This window comes from Hemitrygon akajei, chromosome 5, assembly GCF_048418815.1.
Source record: "Hemitrygon akajei chromosome 5, sHemAka1.3, whole genome shotgun sequence".
Taxonomy (NCBI): domain Eukaryota; kingdom Metazoa; phylum Chordata; class Chondrichthyes; order Myliobatiformes; family Dasyatidae; genus Hemitrygon; species Hemitrygon akajei.
The window spans coordinates 131,283,669-131,302,056 of record NC_133128.1 but is presented as its reverse complement, the minus strand read 5'-3'; the positions used below and the strand labels follow the sequence as shown (position 1 = coordinate 131,302,056).

General features: G+C 45.4%; 1 protein-coding gene across 11 annotated transcripts in view; it reads left to right on the top strand.

Annotated features, from left to right (window-relative positions):
- The window catches only part of col6a2 (collagen, type VI, alpha 2), a 67,532-nt gene extending 49,825 nt beyond the window's left edge, over positions 1–17,707 (top strand). For 10 of the 11 annotated variants that reach the window (XM_073046480.1, XM_073046479.1, XM_073046486.1 and 7 more), the window contains 5 exons: positions 184–229; positions 857–1,009; positions 1,551–2,003; positions 2,986–3,024; positions 13,782–17,707. In XM_073046480.1, the coding sequence (XP_072902581.1) occupies positions 184–229; positions 857–1,009; positions 1,551–2,003; positions 2,986–3,024; positions 13,782–14,371 (1,281 nt within the window). In that variant the 3' untranslated portion in view covers positions 14,372–17,707. Of the gene's footprint in view, positions 1–183; positions 230–856; positions 1,010–1,550; positions 2,004–2,985; positions 3,025–8,459; positions 9,854–13,781 lie in introns of those variants that run through there. The other variant, XM_073046489.1, reaches the window with a different exon arrangement.
- The last annotated feature ends 681 nt before the right edge of the window (positions 17,708–18,388 follow it).

The following is an 18,388-nucleotide window of genomic DNA, read 5'->3' as shown; positions in this document are numbered from 1 at the left end:
TCCCTAGTGGACCCACGGAGGGTGGTAGTGGCCCAACTGGTTTGATGAATTTGTCAGCATCTATAGAGCTTGCAGAAAGTTCCTACCATTTCACCTGACACTTATAGCATTGTCCCTGGTCTTCTTTTCGTTGGGTTTCTGTGGAAGTTCTCTTCTGATTGCTCCTGTCGCTTTATTCCCTAGGAATGCGATGTGATGATGTACGTTCGGGAGACTTGTGGATGTTGCGGTGAGTCTGGCGGTTCATACACGGAAGAATTTAACATGCAGCCGCATTGTAGAGGCATTTTCCGAAGGGTCTTTCTACCAGTAGAGGGAAACTGGCAGAAGGGACCAAGTGTGCTGTACATGCAAGTCAACACATGGAGGTGCCAGCTTCTCACAGGATTTCCACTTGACTGATATGGACATGACATTGGGTCAAATCTTCCATAACTGGAGCATTGACTACTCCCCTGCTATTGCCTCTAGCAGAGTCTTGGGTGCAGTCATCCACTGGCTGGGCAACTCTCTGTTCAATTGCAGGGCTAATCACAATATAAGTGGGCCCACTCTCGTCATGAGATTGGGGTTAACCAAAATGGGTTATCTCACTAGTTGTTTAAGTTCTTTTGCAATAACAGCATAAGTGATGTGTCTTCTCAACACCAAGACAGTCTACAGGATTGGCTGTTTCTGTTGTCCTCCAGCAACCCTACGTTCTAGTGATTGCTTTTTGGATCTCTGAGTTCAGCAATCAGCAGTTTCACTGATTTTGGGTTAGACTGCTTACATTCACAAATCTGTCAAAATTCTTTCAGAAATGTTTACTTGGCATATTTAAACTTTATCACTTTCCCCCTTCTCCTCTCTCCAGACTGTGAGAAGCAGTGTGGACCACTGGATATCGTGTTCGTCATCGACAGCTCTGAGAGTATTGGACTGACCAACTTCACCTTGGAGAAGAATTTCGTCATCAACACTGTGAGCCGGTTGGGGTCAATGGCCAAGGATCCGAATTCTAAAACAGGTCAGCAGCTCAGAAAGGCATCCTTATGCAAATTAACCCCTAATTACATTAATGGGAAACTTTCTTCACATAATCTTATGTTTTAAATCCTCCCTATCTATAATTTAGGTCACTTGAACTGGTCTATTGCTTTATTTTTACATTTTACCTATCTCATTCATAGAATTGCATAGCAAGCATTGGCCAACAGTGTTGCCCACCTACAACAATCCCTTTTGTCTACATTAGGACTGTATCCTTCTATATTTTACTCTTTGTCTAAATGCCTCGAAAAGAATAGTAGTTATATCTGAGTCTACCATTTCCTCTGGTAGTGTGCTCCAGATACCAAACTTCATTTGCAAACTCTCGGCTTTCTGCATTTGCGAATGTCACCCTTGATCAGGACCTAGAATTAGAATGTAACAATCTTAATGTATTGTGCCCTGTACATTGCCTCTGTGCTCTGCAATCTATTTGGCTCCCAGTATTCTCTGGGGTTTCTTGCTCTCCTGTTTACTCTGCACTATACGTTAACCTTCTGGCGTTTGCTGAACCGCAGGAGCGCGCATTGGCGTTGTCCAGTACAGCCACAATGGAACATTTGAAGCCGTACAGTTGAATGACCCAAGAATCAACTCCCTCTCGGCATTCAAGGAGGCAGTCAAGAAGCTGCAGTGGATTGCAGGTGGGACGTGGACCCCGTCTGCCCTCAAGTTTGCCTACGACAAGCTGATCAAGGCCAACAAACGCGAGCACGCTAAGGTCTTCGCTGTGGTGATTACCGACGGGCGCCATGATCCGCGGGATGATGACACGCTGCTCACCTCCCTCTGCCAGGGTGATGTTATCGTCAACGCCATTGGCATCGGAGACATGTTCGATAGGGAGCAGGACGACGAGACACTGCGGTCCATCTCCTGCCAGCAGAATGGGCGCGTGCAGAAGATGAACCTCTTCGCTGACCTGGTGGCTGAGGAATTCATCGACAAGATGGAGACACTTCTCTGCCCTGGTAGGTCCAAATCATGGGAGGTAGCTCAAACATGTCTTCAGGAAGTTTGAACTACTCCACGGTATCAATCTCCCCACCCTTTGCTCAGTGGCTCATAGACTTCTGTTGTAGACCCTACTGTTAAATTTTTGACTAAATCATCCTAGGGAGATGTATGGAGTGGTTGAGCTCAACAGTATTGGTGGGGAGACTGATATACACACACAGAAGGGATTGATTGATGCGATTAAGAGCCAGAAAAGTGAAGGAATGCTCCTGTGAAGCTGGTTAACCGCGCCACACCCCCCCCCCCCCCACCCCCCCACCGGAATTGTTGTCTTGGTTGAAGAGAAAGCAGGTTTTAAATGAGGCACTCCTCACTTCTTTTCCATCCCTATCTTTCCTTAATAAAACAAGCTTTCAAATCGCTTTAAAGCAAACACAAGAGACTGCAGATGCTGGAATCCGGAGAAACCAATAATTCACTGGTCAAACAGCATTTGTAGGAGGAAAGAAATCGTTGATGATTCAGGCCAAAACCCTGCATCAGCACCTCCCACCCCATCTCCCTGACCTCCCCCCCCTCTTTGTTTCACTACCCTTCCAGATGGCTCTTGTTCCTTATGTGAAAATTGAAACCATTTGAAAGACAGCCTGGGTTCCTATGAGGGTTGTGGTGAAGGTGTTTAAGTCAGAGTTGGATGTATGGTTAGGGCTGGGGGGACATTTCTTTTAGATTGAGGTGGCTTTTCTCCTTTCTATCTATCTGACTCTACCACTAAAGATTCTTTGTAAAATGTTACACAAAGTTATATGGGATGGGTATACAAGATCAAACCCATCGGCTGGGGAACTGTAGAAAGACTGGAGCCTGGATTAGTACACATTACTTGATAGGCAGGGGATGAATGTGTTTAACTGAGGAGATTACTCTGTTAAATTTATTTCTGGGTCCTTGCCAAAGGTGTGAATGGTTTTTACATCCTGTTTCTCTTTCTTTCAGACCCTGAGCTGATCTGCCCTGATCTCCCATGTAAAACAGGTATGTTTCAAGTAACTCAGAGCCCACTGAGTAACCGCATCACTTTGAGACATTAGCTTATTCACAGAGAGTAGGAAGGCAGGACATTGACAGAATTCTACATTTAGGCTATATATGAACAGTTTAGGGAACTAAATAGATTGTTTTTTACTGAACTGGAACCTTGTCTATAGCACATGAAGTGTAGATACAGTATGTAGGCAACAGATAGTCTTCTCTTACCCACTGGGCTTTTCTTTGTTTTTAATCTTCAAAGAATTAATTGAGGCAACTTTAACAGAAAATAATAACATTGCCTAAGTCTTGAATTGGAAATTTAGGGCACTTTGCCCATGTGGATTGTAGAGACACTTACCAAATCGTATTTTTATATATATAATCCAGAGCCAAAGGTAAGAATGTTTTACTGCTTAATGAACAACTCATTGATGAAAGGGTGTATCAGTTGCTTTGAAATGCAGCCAATCACTTGAACATATCCATCTAGGTAACTAAAATTGGCAGCTAGGACTGGGTAAGAATATGGTGTGAGTGAAGTTCTATCCCTTTGTTTGGGCATCTAACCATGGAGACAGGTGGAAAACGGGCCCTGGTCTCTCTACCCTGCTGAAAGGAAGGTTCAAATGGCCTGTCGGGAAAAGCTGAAACTCCTTTCGGTTCTGCACTCAATCCTTGTGATAAATTGATCTGCTGGCCTGTGTTGTTCCAGTGGCCAGCTTGTGGTATATACAGGCCACTTGCCCGTGGCAACCCTTGTCCAAGCATGAAGCTAACTAGCTGCATGTGCTCGACTGACCTTTACAGCAAGCCCGAACATGGACTGCAAGAATGGCCAGGGCTGAGCTGACCATATAAATAAATGGATGGATTGAACCATGGAATGCAGGAAGTGGGTGGATGCTGAAGGGAGTACTTGGTGTGCATTGTAGGATCATTGTCTGCCAGTGTATGCTACAGAAGCACATGATCTGTAAATGAACCAGATTTCTTTATACAATGAGAAGATTTTGCTGACCTATCAACGACTGCAATAGCTTGAGAGTTTTGCGTGGCTTTCGAGGAGTCTTGTGCATGCATTATTGAAGCAAAGCTACCTGTAACCTTCCCCATTTTTGCTGCAAACCTAACCTCACTACAGACTCTCCTTGGTAACAATGGGACAGGAAAGATGCTTGTCTTTGAATGGGAGAACTTCGGTTGGTTGCTGTACTCACACCTCTCCTGTGTTACCAAATGTTGGGAGCTGAGCGAGCTCACGCATGCATATGACTTCAGTGCTCGTGATCAAAGACTAATTGAACTTGGAGGTAGAGTACTGGGTTAATTAGCAGTGTGGAGGAACAGAAAGTTCTTGGGGGTCCATGTCCACTGATCCATCAATGTTGATGCACAATTTGATAGGGTGCTTAAGAAGGCGGATGGTGTGTTGGCCTTCATTAGTTGGTTGATTTGAGTTCATGAGCTGCAAGGTAGTGTTGCAGCTCAATAAAACTCTGGTTCGATTACACTTTGAGTATTGTGTTCAGTTCTGTTTGCCTCATTGTAGGAAGGATGTGGAAGCTTTACAGGGGGTACCAGGATGCTGTCTGGATTAGAGACCATGTCTTATGAGGATAGGTTGAGTGAGCTGGGGCTTTTTCTCTTTGGAGGAGGATGAGAGGTGACTTGATGGAGGTGTCCAAGGTGATAAGAGGCAGAGGTAGAGTGGACAGCCGGAGACTGTTTTCCAGGATAGAAATGGTTAATGCAAGAGGGAATAATTTTAAGGGGATTGGAGGAAAGTCTGGGGAGGATGTCAGTGGTAGTTTTTTCACATAGAGAATGACAGGTAGTTGCAAAGTCTTGCCAGGGTTGGTGCTGGAGGGAAATATGATGGGCACGTTCATGACACTATTATATAGACATACGGAGGAAAGAAAAGTGGAGGGCTGCGTGGAAGGAAAGGGTTCAATTCATTTTTTAGTGCGTTATAAGTTCAGCACGTTATCATGAGCTAAAGGGCCAGTACTTTTCTGTACAGTTGTACGTATTCCCTGTGGTTATACATCCCAGATTTGGCAACCTCAGGAGACAGCTTTTCCTATATTTTAAAACAGCAATATTCTGTAGTTTTAGAAACTTAGACCATAAGACATCGGAACAGAATTAGGCCATTCTACCCATCCAGTCTGCCCCACCATTCCTTCATGGCTGATCCCGGATCCCACTCAATCCCATACACTTGCCTTCTTGCCATATTCTTTGATGCCCTGACCAATCAGAAAACTATCATCTTCCACCTTAAATATGTGCACGGTCTTGGCCTCCACTGCAGTCTGTGGCAGAGCATTCCACTGAATCACCACTCTCTGGTTAAAAAAATTCCTCCTTACCTCTGTTCTAAAAGGTCACACCTCAATTCTGAGGCTGTGCCCTCTCATTCTGGGTACCCCCACCATTGGAAACATCCTCTCCACATTTCACCTTACCTAGTCCTTTCAACATTCGGTTGGTCTCAATGAGATCCCCCTGCATTCTCCTAAATCCCAGTGAGTACAGGCCCGACACTGCCAAATGCTCCTCATATGTTAACCCTTTCATTCCCAGAGTTATCCTCATGAACCTCCTCTGGACGTTCTCCAATGACAACACATCCTTTCTGAGATATGGAGCCCAAAACTGTTGACAATACTCTAAGTGTGGCCTGACTAGTGTCTTATAAAGATCCAGCATTATCTCCTTTCTTTTATATTTTATTCCCCTTGAAATAAATGGCAACATTGCATTTGCTTGCTTTACCACAGATTCAACCTGTAAATTAACCTTCTGGGAGTCTTGCATAAGGACTCCCAAAGTCCCTCTGCACGTTTGATGTTTAAACCTTCTTCCTGTTTAGGTAACGGTCTGCATTATTGTTTCTTTTACCAAAATGCATTATCATACATTTCCCAACACTGTATTCCATCTGTCACTTTTGTTTCCCATTTTTCCAAATTTGTCTATGTCTGCTGCAATTGCATTGTTTCCTCAGCAGTACCTACCCCTCCACCCATCTTTGTATCATCCGTAAACTTTGCCACAAAGCCATCAATTCCATTATCTGAATCATTGACAATGTGAAAAGTAGTAGTCTCAATACTGACCTCTGATAAACACCACTAGTCATGGCAGCCAACCAAAAAAAGGCCCCCTTTATTCCCATTTGCTGCCTCCTGCCTGTCGGCCATCCCTCTATCCAGCCAGTATCTTTCCTGTAATGCCATAGGATTTTATCTTGTTAAGCAGCCTCATGTGTGGTACCTGATCAAATGCCTTCTGAAAATCCAAGTAAATGACATCCACTGCCTCTCCTTTGTCCACCCTGCTTGTTACTTCCTCGAAGAATTGTAACAAATTTGTCAGGCACGATTTCCCTTCATGGGAACTATGCTGACTTTGACTTATTTTATCATTAGTCTCCAAGTAACCCTGAAACCTCATCCTTAAATAATAGACTCCAACACTTTCCCAACCACTGAGGTTAGGCTGAATGGCCTGTAATTTCCTCTTTTGCCTTCATCCCTTCTTAAAGAGTGAAGTGATATTTGTAATTTTCCAGTCCTCCGGGACCATGCCAGAATCAAGTGATTCTTGAAAGATCGTGATTAATGCATCTGGTATTTTTTCAGCAACCTCTCTTAGGACTCTGGGATGTAGTTCATCTGGTCCAGCTGACATATCCTCTTAAGACCTTTGAGTTTGCCTAGTACTTTTTTCCTTTGTAATAGCAATGGCACTCACTCCTGCTCCCTCACGGACCTCTGGTATGTTGCTAGTGTCTTCCACAATGAAGATGCAAAGTACCCATTAATTTCATCTGCTATTTCTTTGTCCCCCATTACTACCTCACCAGCATAATTTTCTAGTGATTCAGTATCAACTCTCACCTCTCTCTTACTCTTTATATAGCTGAAAACAACTTTTAGTTTCTTGTTTGATATTATTGGCTAGTTTGCCCTCATATTGCCCTCATATAGCTTTTTAGTTGCCTTTTGTTGGATTTTAAAAGCTTCCCAATCATCCCCATTCACTTTTGCCACATTATATGCCCTTTCCTTGGCTTTTATGCAATCCTTAACTTCAATTAATTCTCCTCTTTATCATCCAAATACTGTGGGTTGTGGCTTAGCAAGAGTACTTTTGCTCCCAGGTTAGAAGTTTGTGGACCTGTCAGACCTCAAACTGAAGTCAAAGTCGCACCAGGATGTGGAAATTGAGTGGGGGGGGGGGGGGTGCACTGCATTATCAGGGATGGCCATAATACTATAAGACATTGGAGCAGAATGGGGCCATTCTGCCCATCGAGTCTGCTCCGCCAGTCCATCATGGCTGATTTATTATTCCTCTCAACCCCATTCTCATGCTTTCTTCCCATAACCATTGACAACCTTACTAACAAGAACCTATCAACCTCTGCTTTAAAAATGCCCAACGACTTGGCCTCCACAGCCATCTGTGCATTGAATTCCACAAGTTTACCACCTTCTGGCTAAAGAAGTTTCTCCTCCTGTGTTCTAAAGGGACATCCTTGTAATCTGAGGCTCTGTCCTCTGGTCCTCGAATCTCCTATGATAGGAAACATCCTCTCCACAGCTAGGTCTTTCAATGTGTTTCAATAAGATCCCCTCCCCATTCTTCTAAACTCCAACAAGTACAAGCCTAGAACTATCAAACGCTCCTCATACATTAACCCTTTAATTCCAGGAATCATTCTCACGAACCTCCTCTGGACCCTCTCCAATGCCAGCATCCTTTCTTAGATAGGTGTCCCAAAACTTCACAATACTCCAAGTGCAGTCTGACCAACAGCTTATAAAGCCTCAGCATCACATCCTTGTTTCTATGCTCAAGTCCTCTCGAAAAGAATGCTAAAAGAATGCTCCCTTTCGGCATCTTTGAATGATACGCCAAAACTCCACTGTCAACGTTTTCCAGAGAACCATTCTGAAGAAGCTTTTTGAACTCTCTGTAATCTGGCGAGCCACTGATTTATCTCATTGCTGTTTGTGGGACTCTTGAGAGAGTGAAAAGCATTAGAAATAATGTGCTTTATGTATTTTGTAAATATTGCACATTATGTTAATACTGTGCAAGTCCCTTTCTTCCTTTCTCCTCTTCACCCCAATTCTTCTTTTTAATCCGCTTCCTTTTTGCTCCTTGTTTTCTCTTGAGTTCCCCTCTCTTCCCTCCTTTTACAAACTTGTCCATTTCACAGTGGCTTCCACATTGGTAACTCATGCTCCCGTACAGGCCATGGTGCTTTTTCCCGGCATAAGGAGCGATTGTCCGTTCTGCTTGTCGACTGTGACCGGAAGGACTTGGAGAGGAGCTGTGCAGGTTTACTGGTAACTGAGTAAATGGTATCCTCTGATAGCCAATGCCAGCAAGCCTAAACTCTTCTTTTTAATCGTTTTCAGATGAATTTAACAGTAACGATGCATATTCAGGTAACCTGTTCTTCCCAGGGTTTGAGGGTTACCCTGAGAACTGGTTAACCACAAGCCAGGAATTAAGATCTCAGGACTACAGCAAACTGGTGGCAACCATGGCCTACACTGCAGGGATGGCCAAATTTGCCAGCGGAGAGGAACGCAAAAACTGGACAAACTTATTCATAGATTCTTTTAAAAAGGTTTACAGAAACATAACAGGGAATACCGAAAAAGCACTCGAGCTGTGCTAGGGGAAGTGTGCAAATATTCCGTGGCTGAGACTGCTTTACGGCACACGCTGGTTCCCACTGTTGAAGGACAATGGAAAGCCAGCTTGCTTCCCATTCCGAGCCTTGCATGCTGTCCCTCTCTCCAAGTCTTTCGCGGCTGTTCTGCGGGGCCGGTCTGACCAGGAATAAAAGGCCCAGATTTTCCCAGCTGCTTTAATGGTTTGCCGCAGGTTTTTGATGGATCCCAGGACATTCACAGCCCATGAAGCCTTTGCAAGCTGTTGGGCCCACTGACTCCCTGATGGCTTCTGGACACTTGCATTCCTCAATCTGGCTTTCTAAATACCAACAGAATCTGCCGGGATGGCGGGGGCTGGGGTGGCGGCGAGCGGTTGTGGAAATTTAGCAGTGCAAAGACCACTGGGACTAAAGTGGATCTCCGGGAATTCAGACTGAATGCATCTGGAGTTCAGGGTGGGAGCGAGGTGACTTGAAATCTGTAGTTGGCTAGGGCTTATGAAGTAAACCTTGCTCCAATGTGAAATAAGAGTAGAAATTGTTGGAGATTACCTAAAGAATCTGCATGCAGACTCTACAATTGGACCTTGAAGCTCGCACCTCTGGTCTGATGTATCCCCAGAGCCTACATCATCTCTAGCACCTCCCCATCACCGGGCCGCCAGGCAGTTGGGTATCTTCCCAAGTTGATTGGAAAGGGATTGGCCTCCCTTTGTCCCAATAATTGAACCTCAGAGACAGATTGGTTTTTTTTTCTGCACACTTCATGTTTCATTCTGTGATTTTTGTTTTTATCTTTCTCCTGGCATGGCTGTGTCCTGAGAATTGACCTCCAGGACACATCCGAAACTTACCAGGCCTGACAAGCTGTGCTGAAGGTGGGTGGGGGCCTCTGGAATGTGAGCTCTTTGCTCCCCCCCCCACCCGTAACCCCACCCACCACCCGAACTCCTCAGATGCCAGCAGTCTGTGTAGTATTTCCAGCAGCATCTGGCCCCCACCACTCTGCCTGTCTCTGTGCACCCCCACACATATAAGGAGCCCGCCGGCAATGCTTGCTTCTGTCTGTTTGGATGCGGTTTTTTAATCGATGTATATGTATTATTCAATAAACGATTCATTTCATTCTCAGATGCTGGATGATGTCTTAATAGAAAAGAACAAACTTGCATTAGCTAGTGATGTCAACTGTGGTTGCTGTTCCTAATGCAGAGCGGCCGGCAGCCTGTTTCCACACAGTGAGATGCAACAGACAGCTTCATGACAGTAGCCAGACCACCATCTGCTTTCACCGAAGTTGGTTGAGGAATAGGTATCAGGCAGGGCACCGGGTAGGGGCAGGGTTCCTCCCCTGTTGTCGGCTGTGAGCATGTGAGGTGAGGACGTGTGAGCTCTGCTTTCGTGCTCTGGTTCTTCTGATTGAGAGTGAGACCACAGTGGACCAACTTGTGCCCTCGGGCCTTGCACCCTGTACTGACAGAGCGGAGGGGGACATCTCGCGGAGTACAAAGCAGTCTTTGTGCTTTGAGAGTGGAAGGGAGGTTAAACTCTGCCTCTGCTGAGGGTGTGTGTTTTGGGGAACGCCGGTCGGTGAACCTGCATTGGGAGACCCCCCGGCAGCTGGTTTCAGCAACTGTGGGAACTGTCTACACCGCCATTTTGGAAAGCCTGTGCTGGTGTTAATGCCCACCCCAAGGGCTGGCGCACTGTGATGGTGAATGTAAAATCCTTCCTGCTGCTCTGAGATGCTTCCCGTCCACCCTCGTGAGTTCTACTAAAATGCTCCTTTAAGCTGCCTGTAGCAAGAGTGCAAAGCAAAAACATTCTGAAAAGACAGAGTTGGTTTTTGTCATGGGGGATAAAGGGGATCACTTTTCGGTGCACCAATTTGGGGCAGATCGATCAGAATTGCTCCAGACTGGAAGGCAGGCCCACAGGGTCCAGGTGGCCATTTCCGTGGACCTTGTGGCTCCGTGGGGCACGTGGATAACACCAGCCATGTAATGCAGTGTTGCTTCAGTTGGGTCATTGGAAGGAGTGTAAGAGATAAAGCGGGCATCCTCTGCCATTTCCTCTCTGGTGGGTCTAAATGTCACGCACCCAATGAAAAGAAGGGAGGAAGAGTGGGTAGTAGGTAAAGGCCTCCATTTCTTCCCCACCAGCAAGATAATCAGATGTCCGACACCTTTCAGAGTTCAGCAGAACATAGTGGCAGAAAGTGACGTTGTGTGAAGAGGTCTCAGTCCTCTCCAGGACTGCTCCTGATCTCACTGCATTTATTGGTGAATGGGCTTTGTTCATTTTCACACCTTTGTGAGGACAAGTTTCCAATGGTAAGTAGGCTCCTATAAAGTCACAGGATTAACTGCAGAGAGCAGCATATCACACGTGGGATATGGAGGGAGGATGTTCCAGTCATCCTCACTGGACTGGTTACCCAGATCCCCCTCTCCTCCACTCCCTTGCATGGCCATTGTAAGAAACTTGCCCTCCCACTAGAAGAGGAACTTGCAATCTAATTCTCAAAGGGGCAACTCCATAAACCTTTGATGGTCTATCTAAAATCCACTAGACGTAGATCTATCATGTTAGCTGAAGTATGGGTGCCTAGAGAGGACATATGTGCCTTTGAAAAAAACACTGGAAACTCTCTAGCCATATGTTACCAGTTGCTAAGTGATGTTTTCTCCCCGGGGCTGCTGTTCAGTTGGTTTACACCCATGGTGCAGCTACTTGGCCCATGGTCATTGTGTGTATCCCATGGTTACAGAAGTGGGAATTCTGCAGGCTTTTCCTTTGCTGATCTTATGCAGGGCTTTATGGAAAATTGGGGAGGGAACTGCAGATTCTTTAGTCATAATTCTGTGAAAGCCTGCTTGATCCAAGAACCATGCCTTTTGAAGTTGTGAGTGTAACTCCACGATTTGAGAGAGGCGGGGGTGGGGGCAGGTGTGGAAACAGGGCTGGATAGACTGTTATCAGCGGTGGGCAAAGCTAGAGCAGTTATAATTGATTGAAGAAAACTAATGTGTATTTGGAAAGTGTGAGTCTTGCCTAACAAACCTCAGTAAACTTAGAAAAGTGTTAAATGATTAGTTGGATTGATGTTTAAAATATATTAAAATTTACAATCTGACGTAATAAAGCTGGTGGAATGGAAAACAAGTTGTTGATTTAGACTAGGCATTCATTAGTCAATAGAAAATGGAACTGGAATAATTGGCTGTGGTATAACTTGAGGCTCTGTGCTGGATCCTCACCAATCACTGATGATTTATATGGCATGATAAAAAATATCTAAACTTGCTACTCAAATTGATAACCTTTAGAGTGTACAGTTTGTGTACAATTAGCAACTCAGTCTGAAGCATAAACTAATTGTACTGACGTGTTAACTTCCAGTTAATGAGCTAGATAATAGAGAGAGGGTGAAGCATTGCTTAGACTATCTGGAGTCTTGTGTGCAGTCCAGGCACTGCACCCTCAGAAGGGATATGTTGCTCTTGGGAGCAGAGTGTCAATTCAAGAGGAAGCTGCCAGGGCTCCTCAGAGTTGGATTATGTGGAAAGGTTGCATTCCTTCTCGAGACTTAATTGGAAGCTGCTCAAAACATTGACAGGATAAACAGAAGGAAGCTATTTTCACTAGTGTCTGCCTCCTGAATAGAGAGGCTTGATGGCATTTGGGCCTGGGAGCATTTCCTCGCAAAATAGGAGGGAATCTGAGAGCCCTCTGGTAATAACCTGGAGATCAAATGGTTATTTTGGAAATTTTTGAGATGGTTGGAATTTTGACAGCTAGAGAAGATGAAGTCTTTCTACAGAAAACCGATGGAAGCAACAGGATTCTACTTGGCCTGCGTACTAAACTTTCAGCGTAGATATGGAGAAACTATTTTCTCTTTAATGGAGGGAAAGACGAGGGAACGTAACACCAAGAGTTTAGCCTCTGAAACAGATGACCTGGCTGTTATCCCACTACAGCTTGCATGGTCCTGCTGTGCAGCGATTCCAACTGTAGGTGAAACTCCAAGAAAGTCCATCGCGCAAGTAATCACTTCTAAGGTCAAAGAACAGAGTTAATAGAAAAGAGCAAGGTTTATTCTCTGCCTTGGGTGGTTACTTTCTTACTTACAATCTGTGCTGGGGTTTCCTGATGGTGCCTGTGATCAGAATTAGAGTCAGGTTTGTTTTCACTGACACATGTTGTGAAATGTCTTGTTTTGCCACAGCATTACAGTAAGAAATGTCTAAAAATATATTAAATACGTCGTGCTAAATGAGAGCAAAGATAGTGAGGAAGTGTTCACACGCTCGCAGTCGGTTCAGAAATCTGTGCATGGTGGGGAAGAAGCTGTTGCTGAAACATTGAGTGTGTGTCTTTGGGTTCCTGTATCTCCCCCCTGATGGTGGTAATGAGAAGAGGGAATTTCCTGGCTGATGGAGATCCTTAATGATGAATGCAGCCCTTTTTTGAGGGTCGCCATTTGAGGATGTGCTCGATGGTGGGGAGGCCGGAATGGAGCTGGCCAAGCTTACAACCCTTCCGGAACTTTTTCCAATCCTGTGCAGTGGCCCCTCCGTACCAAATTCCGATGCAGCCAGTTAGGATGCTGTCCACTGTACATGGGTAGAATTTTGCTGGAGTTTTGGGTGACATGTCACATCTCCTCAAGCTCCAATGAAATACAGCCAGAGCCAGTCCTTCTGTAATTATTTCAATATGTTTGGCCTAAGATAGATCTTCAGAGATGTTGACACCCAGGAACTTGAAACTGCTCACCCTTTCCACTGCTGATCCCTCAATGAGGACTGGTGTGTGTTCCCTCGACTTCCCCTTCCTGATGTCCACAATCAATTCCTTGCTCTTACTGACGATGAGTACTGGGTTTTTGCAACACAGTACATAGACACAGTGTCTATGATTTTCACTATAACCATGCATACATGGCTTAAGCATAGGACAATAAACCCAACTTTGAGTGATTTGGGATGGGTGGGTGAGGGAGAGAGGGGGTAGTACCTTGTTGGACCTAATGTGCCCCTCTTGTTTGACCCAGAGCTGGCCGTCGCACCGTGCACACAACGTCCGGTGGAGCTGGTCTTCATGATCGATGGCTCCGAGAGGATGGGCGCCACCAACTTCCGTCTGGTGCGCGAGTTCGTGCAGAAGGTGGCATCCGAGTTGCCCCTGGCCAGCAGCAACAACGATGACATGAGAGCCCGCCTCGCTGTCCTGCAGTACGGGGGTGAGACGGAGCAGCAGGTGGTCTTCGGTCTGAGCTACAACCAGACGGAGATCATGAGCTCCCTGGCTGAGATGAAGTATCTGGACTCAGCCTCCAACGTGGGCTCTGCCATCATCTACGCCATCCGCAACCTGTTCCAGAGATCCACCAGGCTGGGCTCGGAAATCTCCTTTGTCTTCATAACGGACGGCACCAGTGGCAACAGGAGCCTGGCCGAGGCAGTGGACACCATGCGTAAACACAATGTTGTGCCCACGGTGATCGCGGTGGGTCAGGACGTGGACATGGATGTCCTGTTGCAGATAGGGTTAAGGGAGAGGGCCGCTATCTTCCAGGCCAATGACTACTCCCAAATCCTGCAGCAAGCCTTCTTCGACAGACTCTTCAGGTGGATCTGTTAAGGACTTCAAATCTGAAGCCCTACGCTCCCTGGAAGGTTGGCCCCAAGTACCTTCATTTTATATTAGTTTTATGTTATTCAGGAAAAGATAAAACAAGGTGCTTTGTACTCATGTAATTATTTTTTGGTCCTTATTTTCCTCCTGTCACTTTGTACATTTCTTGCTCACCAAGTCTTGAGAATCGCTAGGAGTTGCCCATTCCAATTGAACGTTTCCTTGGGGTGACTCTGCCTCTGAGCTCCTGTCAGTCACTTAGGAAGCTCATGCCTGTGGCAACTCCGTCACACCTACTGGAAAAGCAAGCCAGCTTCTACCCTACTGGCACTGTGCCTCATCTGACTTTTTTTTCTACCAAATAATAATAGAAATTGTATAGAGCCGTTCTTATCTTTAAAACAAAGACACTAACTTTTTTTTAATGCCACTATAAATCTTCTCTTTTGTCCAAAGAGGTCACCTGTGCAGGTATCCTACAACACCAGGTCAGTCTTGAAAGTAAATAGGAAATTCCTGGAGCTGCCAAGACAGTCCTAGAGATAAGGAAATTCTTGGAAATCCAAGGACAGTCCTGGAGATTCCTTATGATGCAAGGACAGTCCTGGGTGTTAAATAGGAAATTCCTGGATGTCCCAGGAGAGTCCTGGAAATTAAATAGGAAATTCCATACAGTGCCAAGACAGCCCTGGATATGAAATAGGAAATTCCTGGAGATGTCGTGGCAGTCCTGGACTGGAGTTCTCTCCCCTTGTGCCTCTACCCGCCATCGAAAGCAGCACATTGTTTTACTGTTTAGTAACTCCTTCATTGAAGTGTGCACTGTTAACTTGAATTTCTCTGAGCAAACTAGGGAGTATCAATTGATGCCAAAGTTTGAGATGGAGGCCAGCCACTTGAATTGAAGCTTCCTTTTCCTCCCACGGCCTTCCGTCTCCCTCCATCCCGTCACCTCCAATCTCAGTGTCCTTTCCTGGCAGTGACATTCCATCAAACTGCCTACTCTTAACATACTGTAGGGTAGCCAGAGGGAAGTACAGGCCATTGGATAGGAGGGTGAAGAGTATACTGGCCACCCTAACACGTTACCTAGACTCTGTTCCCAAATACTGCTACGCTCGGCCTGTTAGCAGCATGCAGTCCGTGATCTGTCCAAGTCAGTTTAGTCCTCGCCACTGAAAGTGCCACTGTTTAAACTTGCAGTGTCCTATAACTGACCAATAGCCACAGCACACCATGTCATTTTCAGAGTTTACTGACCTTGGGAGAAACATTTGTGCAATTAGATCAGATCACATCTCAAAATAAGACGATAGGGGCGAACAAAAAGGGAATAGCATGTCCTTAAGGGCTGTTATGTTTTGTGTGGATAAACCCTCTTAACCTCCTCACCGTCTTTGCTTAGCATGGGACAGAACATGGGCAAAGTCAGTTGCAGGGCATCAGTTCCTGGGAGCTGCAGAAACTCCATTATGTGGTTAGGCCATGGTTTCTGCCATCCAATCCAGGTGCCAAAACACACTTGTGCAAACACTTGTAAAAGTAGTGGGAAGATTTTGGATAAAATGAATGGAATGGAATGGGCCATTAAACTCTGCAAGTCACTTGATGTCATTGTATAGATTTAAGCTTGATAAAGGTGCTATTTTTATTCTGATGGTAACAATGTATGTGTTGTGTTGTGTTGTGTGACTTGGGAGGCTGCTTTCCCCCTCACCAGCAGGTGGCGGTATTGTGCAATGAGTGTCCTTTCCCACTCAGTGAACTTTCAGATCAAGTTCAAAATTCAAAGTAAATTTATTACTAAAAATAATAATAACACATGAATAAGAAATAAATATCAAGCACATGAGATGAAGAGTCTTGGAAAGTGAGTTCATAGTTTTGTGGGAACAGTTCAGTGATGGGGTGAGTGAAGTTATCCCCTATGGTTCAAAAGCCTAATGGTTGAGAAGTAATAACTCTTCCTGAACCTGGTGGTGTCGTTCCTGAGGCTCCTGTACCTCCTTCCTGATAGTTGACGAGTAATAACTGTCCCTGAACCTGGGTGGTGAGGGTTCTGAGGCTCCTGAACCTCCTTCCTGATGGTTGAGGAGTGATAACCCTGAACCTGGTGGTGTGGTTCCTGAGGCTCCTGTACCTCCTTCCTGATAGTTGACGAGTAATAACTGTCCATGAACCTGGGTGGTGAGGGTTCTGAGGCTCCTGAACCTCCTTCCTGATGGTTGAGGAGTGATAACCCTGAACCTGGTGGTGTGGTTCCTGAGGCTCCTGTACCTCCTTCCTGATAGTTGACGAGTAATAACTGTCCCTGAACCTGGGTGGTGAGGGTTCTGAGGCTCCTGAACCTCCTTCCTGATGGTTGAGGAGTGATAACCCTGAACCTGGTGGTGAGGGTCCTGAGGCTCCTGAACCTCCTTCCTGATGGCAATAGGAAGAAGAGAGCATGGCCTGGATGGTGGAGGTCCTTGAGGTGAAGGCAGTCAAACAGATAATGGGCAATTGCATTGAATGAAATGTACCCAAGTCATTGGCTCTCCCAGATGCTGGCAAGATCTTCCAGGGCCTTAAGTATTTGTGGTTGGTCTTGCATACAGAAGTTTAGACATGGTGTAAGGTGACTTGCCCTTGCTCAGTGTACAATCTGAGGTGTATTCGAAATAAAAATCTGCTGAGCCTCCCTGACCAAACAACGTCCTTGTGTGTCCTGTCTATTGCTGGCTCCACACACAGGGTGGCAAAGAGTCACCCTTCAGTGTCAAATGTCCAGCAGATCAGTCCTCTTCCCTAGTATCTGGCTCATAGAGGTTCCGTCAGCACAGTGAGGCTCATCAGACTTGTTGGGTGAGACAGCCGCCCTTTGACACAGAGTCCTGGTGGGCTTAGCCTGTTTACTATTGGAGAGCCACAAAGCTTTGTAATATATATTTCTAGAGAAACAAACAAAAAATTTGGAGTTACTCAACAGGTCAGGCAGCATCTTTGGAGAGGAATAAGCAGTCAACATTTTGGGTAGAGGCCCTTTGTCAGGATTGGTGAAGGGTTCGGGCCCAAAACGTCGACAAGTCCTGATGAAGGGTTTTGACCTGAAATGTTGACTGTTTATTCCTCTTCGTAGATGCTGCCTGACCTGCTGAGTTCCTCCAGCATTTTGTGTTGGTTGTTCTGGATTCCCAGCATCTGCAGAATCTCCTGTGTTTATCATTTCTAGAGAATGTTATTTTTTGCATTGAAATAGTCGTTATCAGTTGTTCCACAAATGTATTTTCATACAATCTGCTGCATCCAAATTTGAATAGTTCTGTATTGAATACCAAATAAATAAATGGATTTTACAAAATATCCCTTCCGATCTTTGGATAATTTGTGCAGGAGCCTCTTGAATGCTTACCGATAAGCCATTGTCAGTGTTTTAAGTAAGTTTGTTATAGGGTCTGTTACGAACCCCATAACTGGGTCACTTACCAGCAAAGATAGAGAGGTCCGTTGAAGTCTGATGATACTATTTTTAACAGTATTTATTCGTAAAAATACACAAAAATAATATCAATGCAAATATACAGATAATATACGTTGTCAATACTAAATCTAAAAGTGCGGGTATAATAATAATCAATAAGAAATAAGCTCTATCGTTGTCTAGGGGATAATGTATTGTCCGATGGAAATATAAAGTTCACTCAGTTCATGCAGGCTGCAGCCTTTGGGGGCTGCTGGGTTGCAATGGTTGGAGAGAGAGAGAGAGAGAGATTTTGGGAGGAAAAACTTGCTGATTTTCCTTTTATGATTTTGATCCTTTGGAGTCTCGTTGGTGTGGCCGTTCACTTGTGGCCTCTCCTTTAGCTAAGCCGTTCTTCCGTGGTGAGCCCGCCAACCCAGGCAAGGGAGGACGCACACGGGCCCCACCGGCTTTTGCTATAAAACGCTGTCACTGGATTTCTAGTGTTTCTCCTGGTTCGTCTGAAGGGGTTGTTCCCCAGACCCTCTTTTATCCTTAATCACAGGGTCTCAGATGTCAATCAG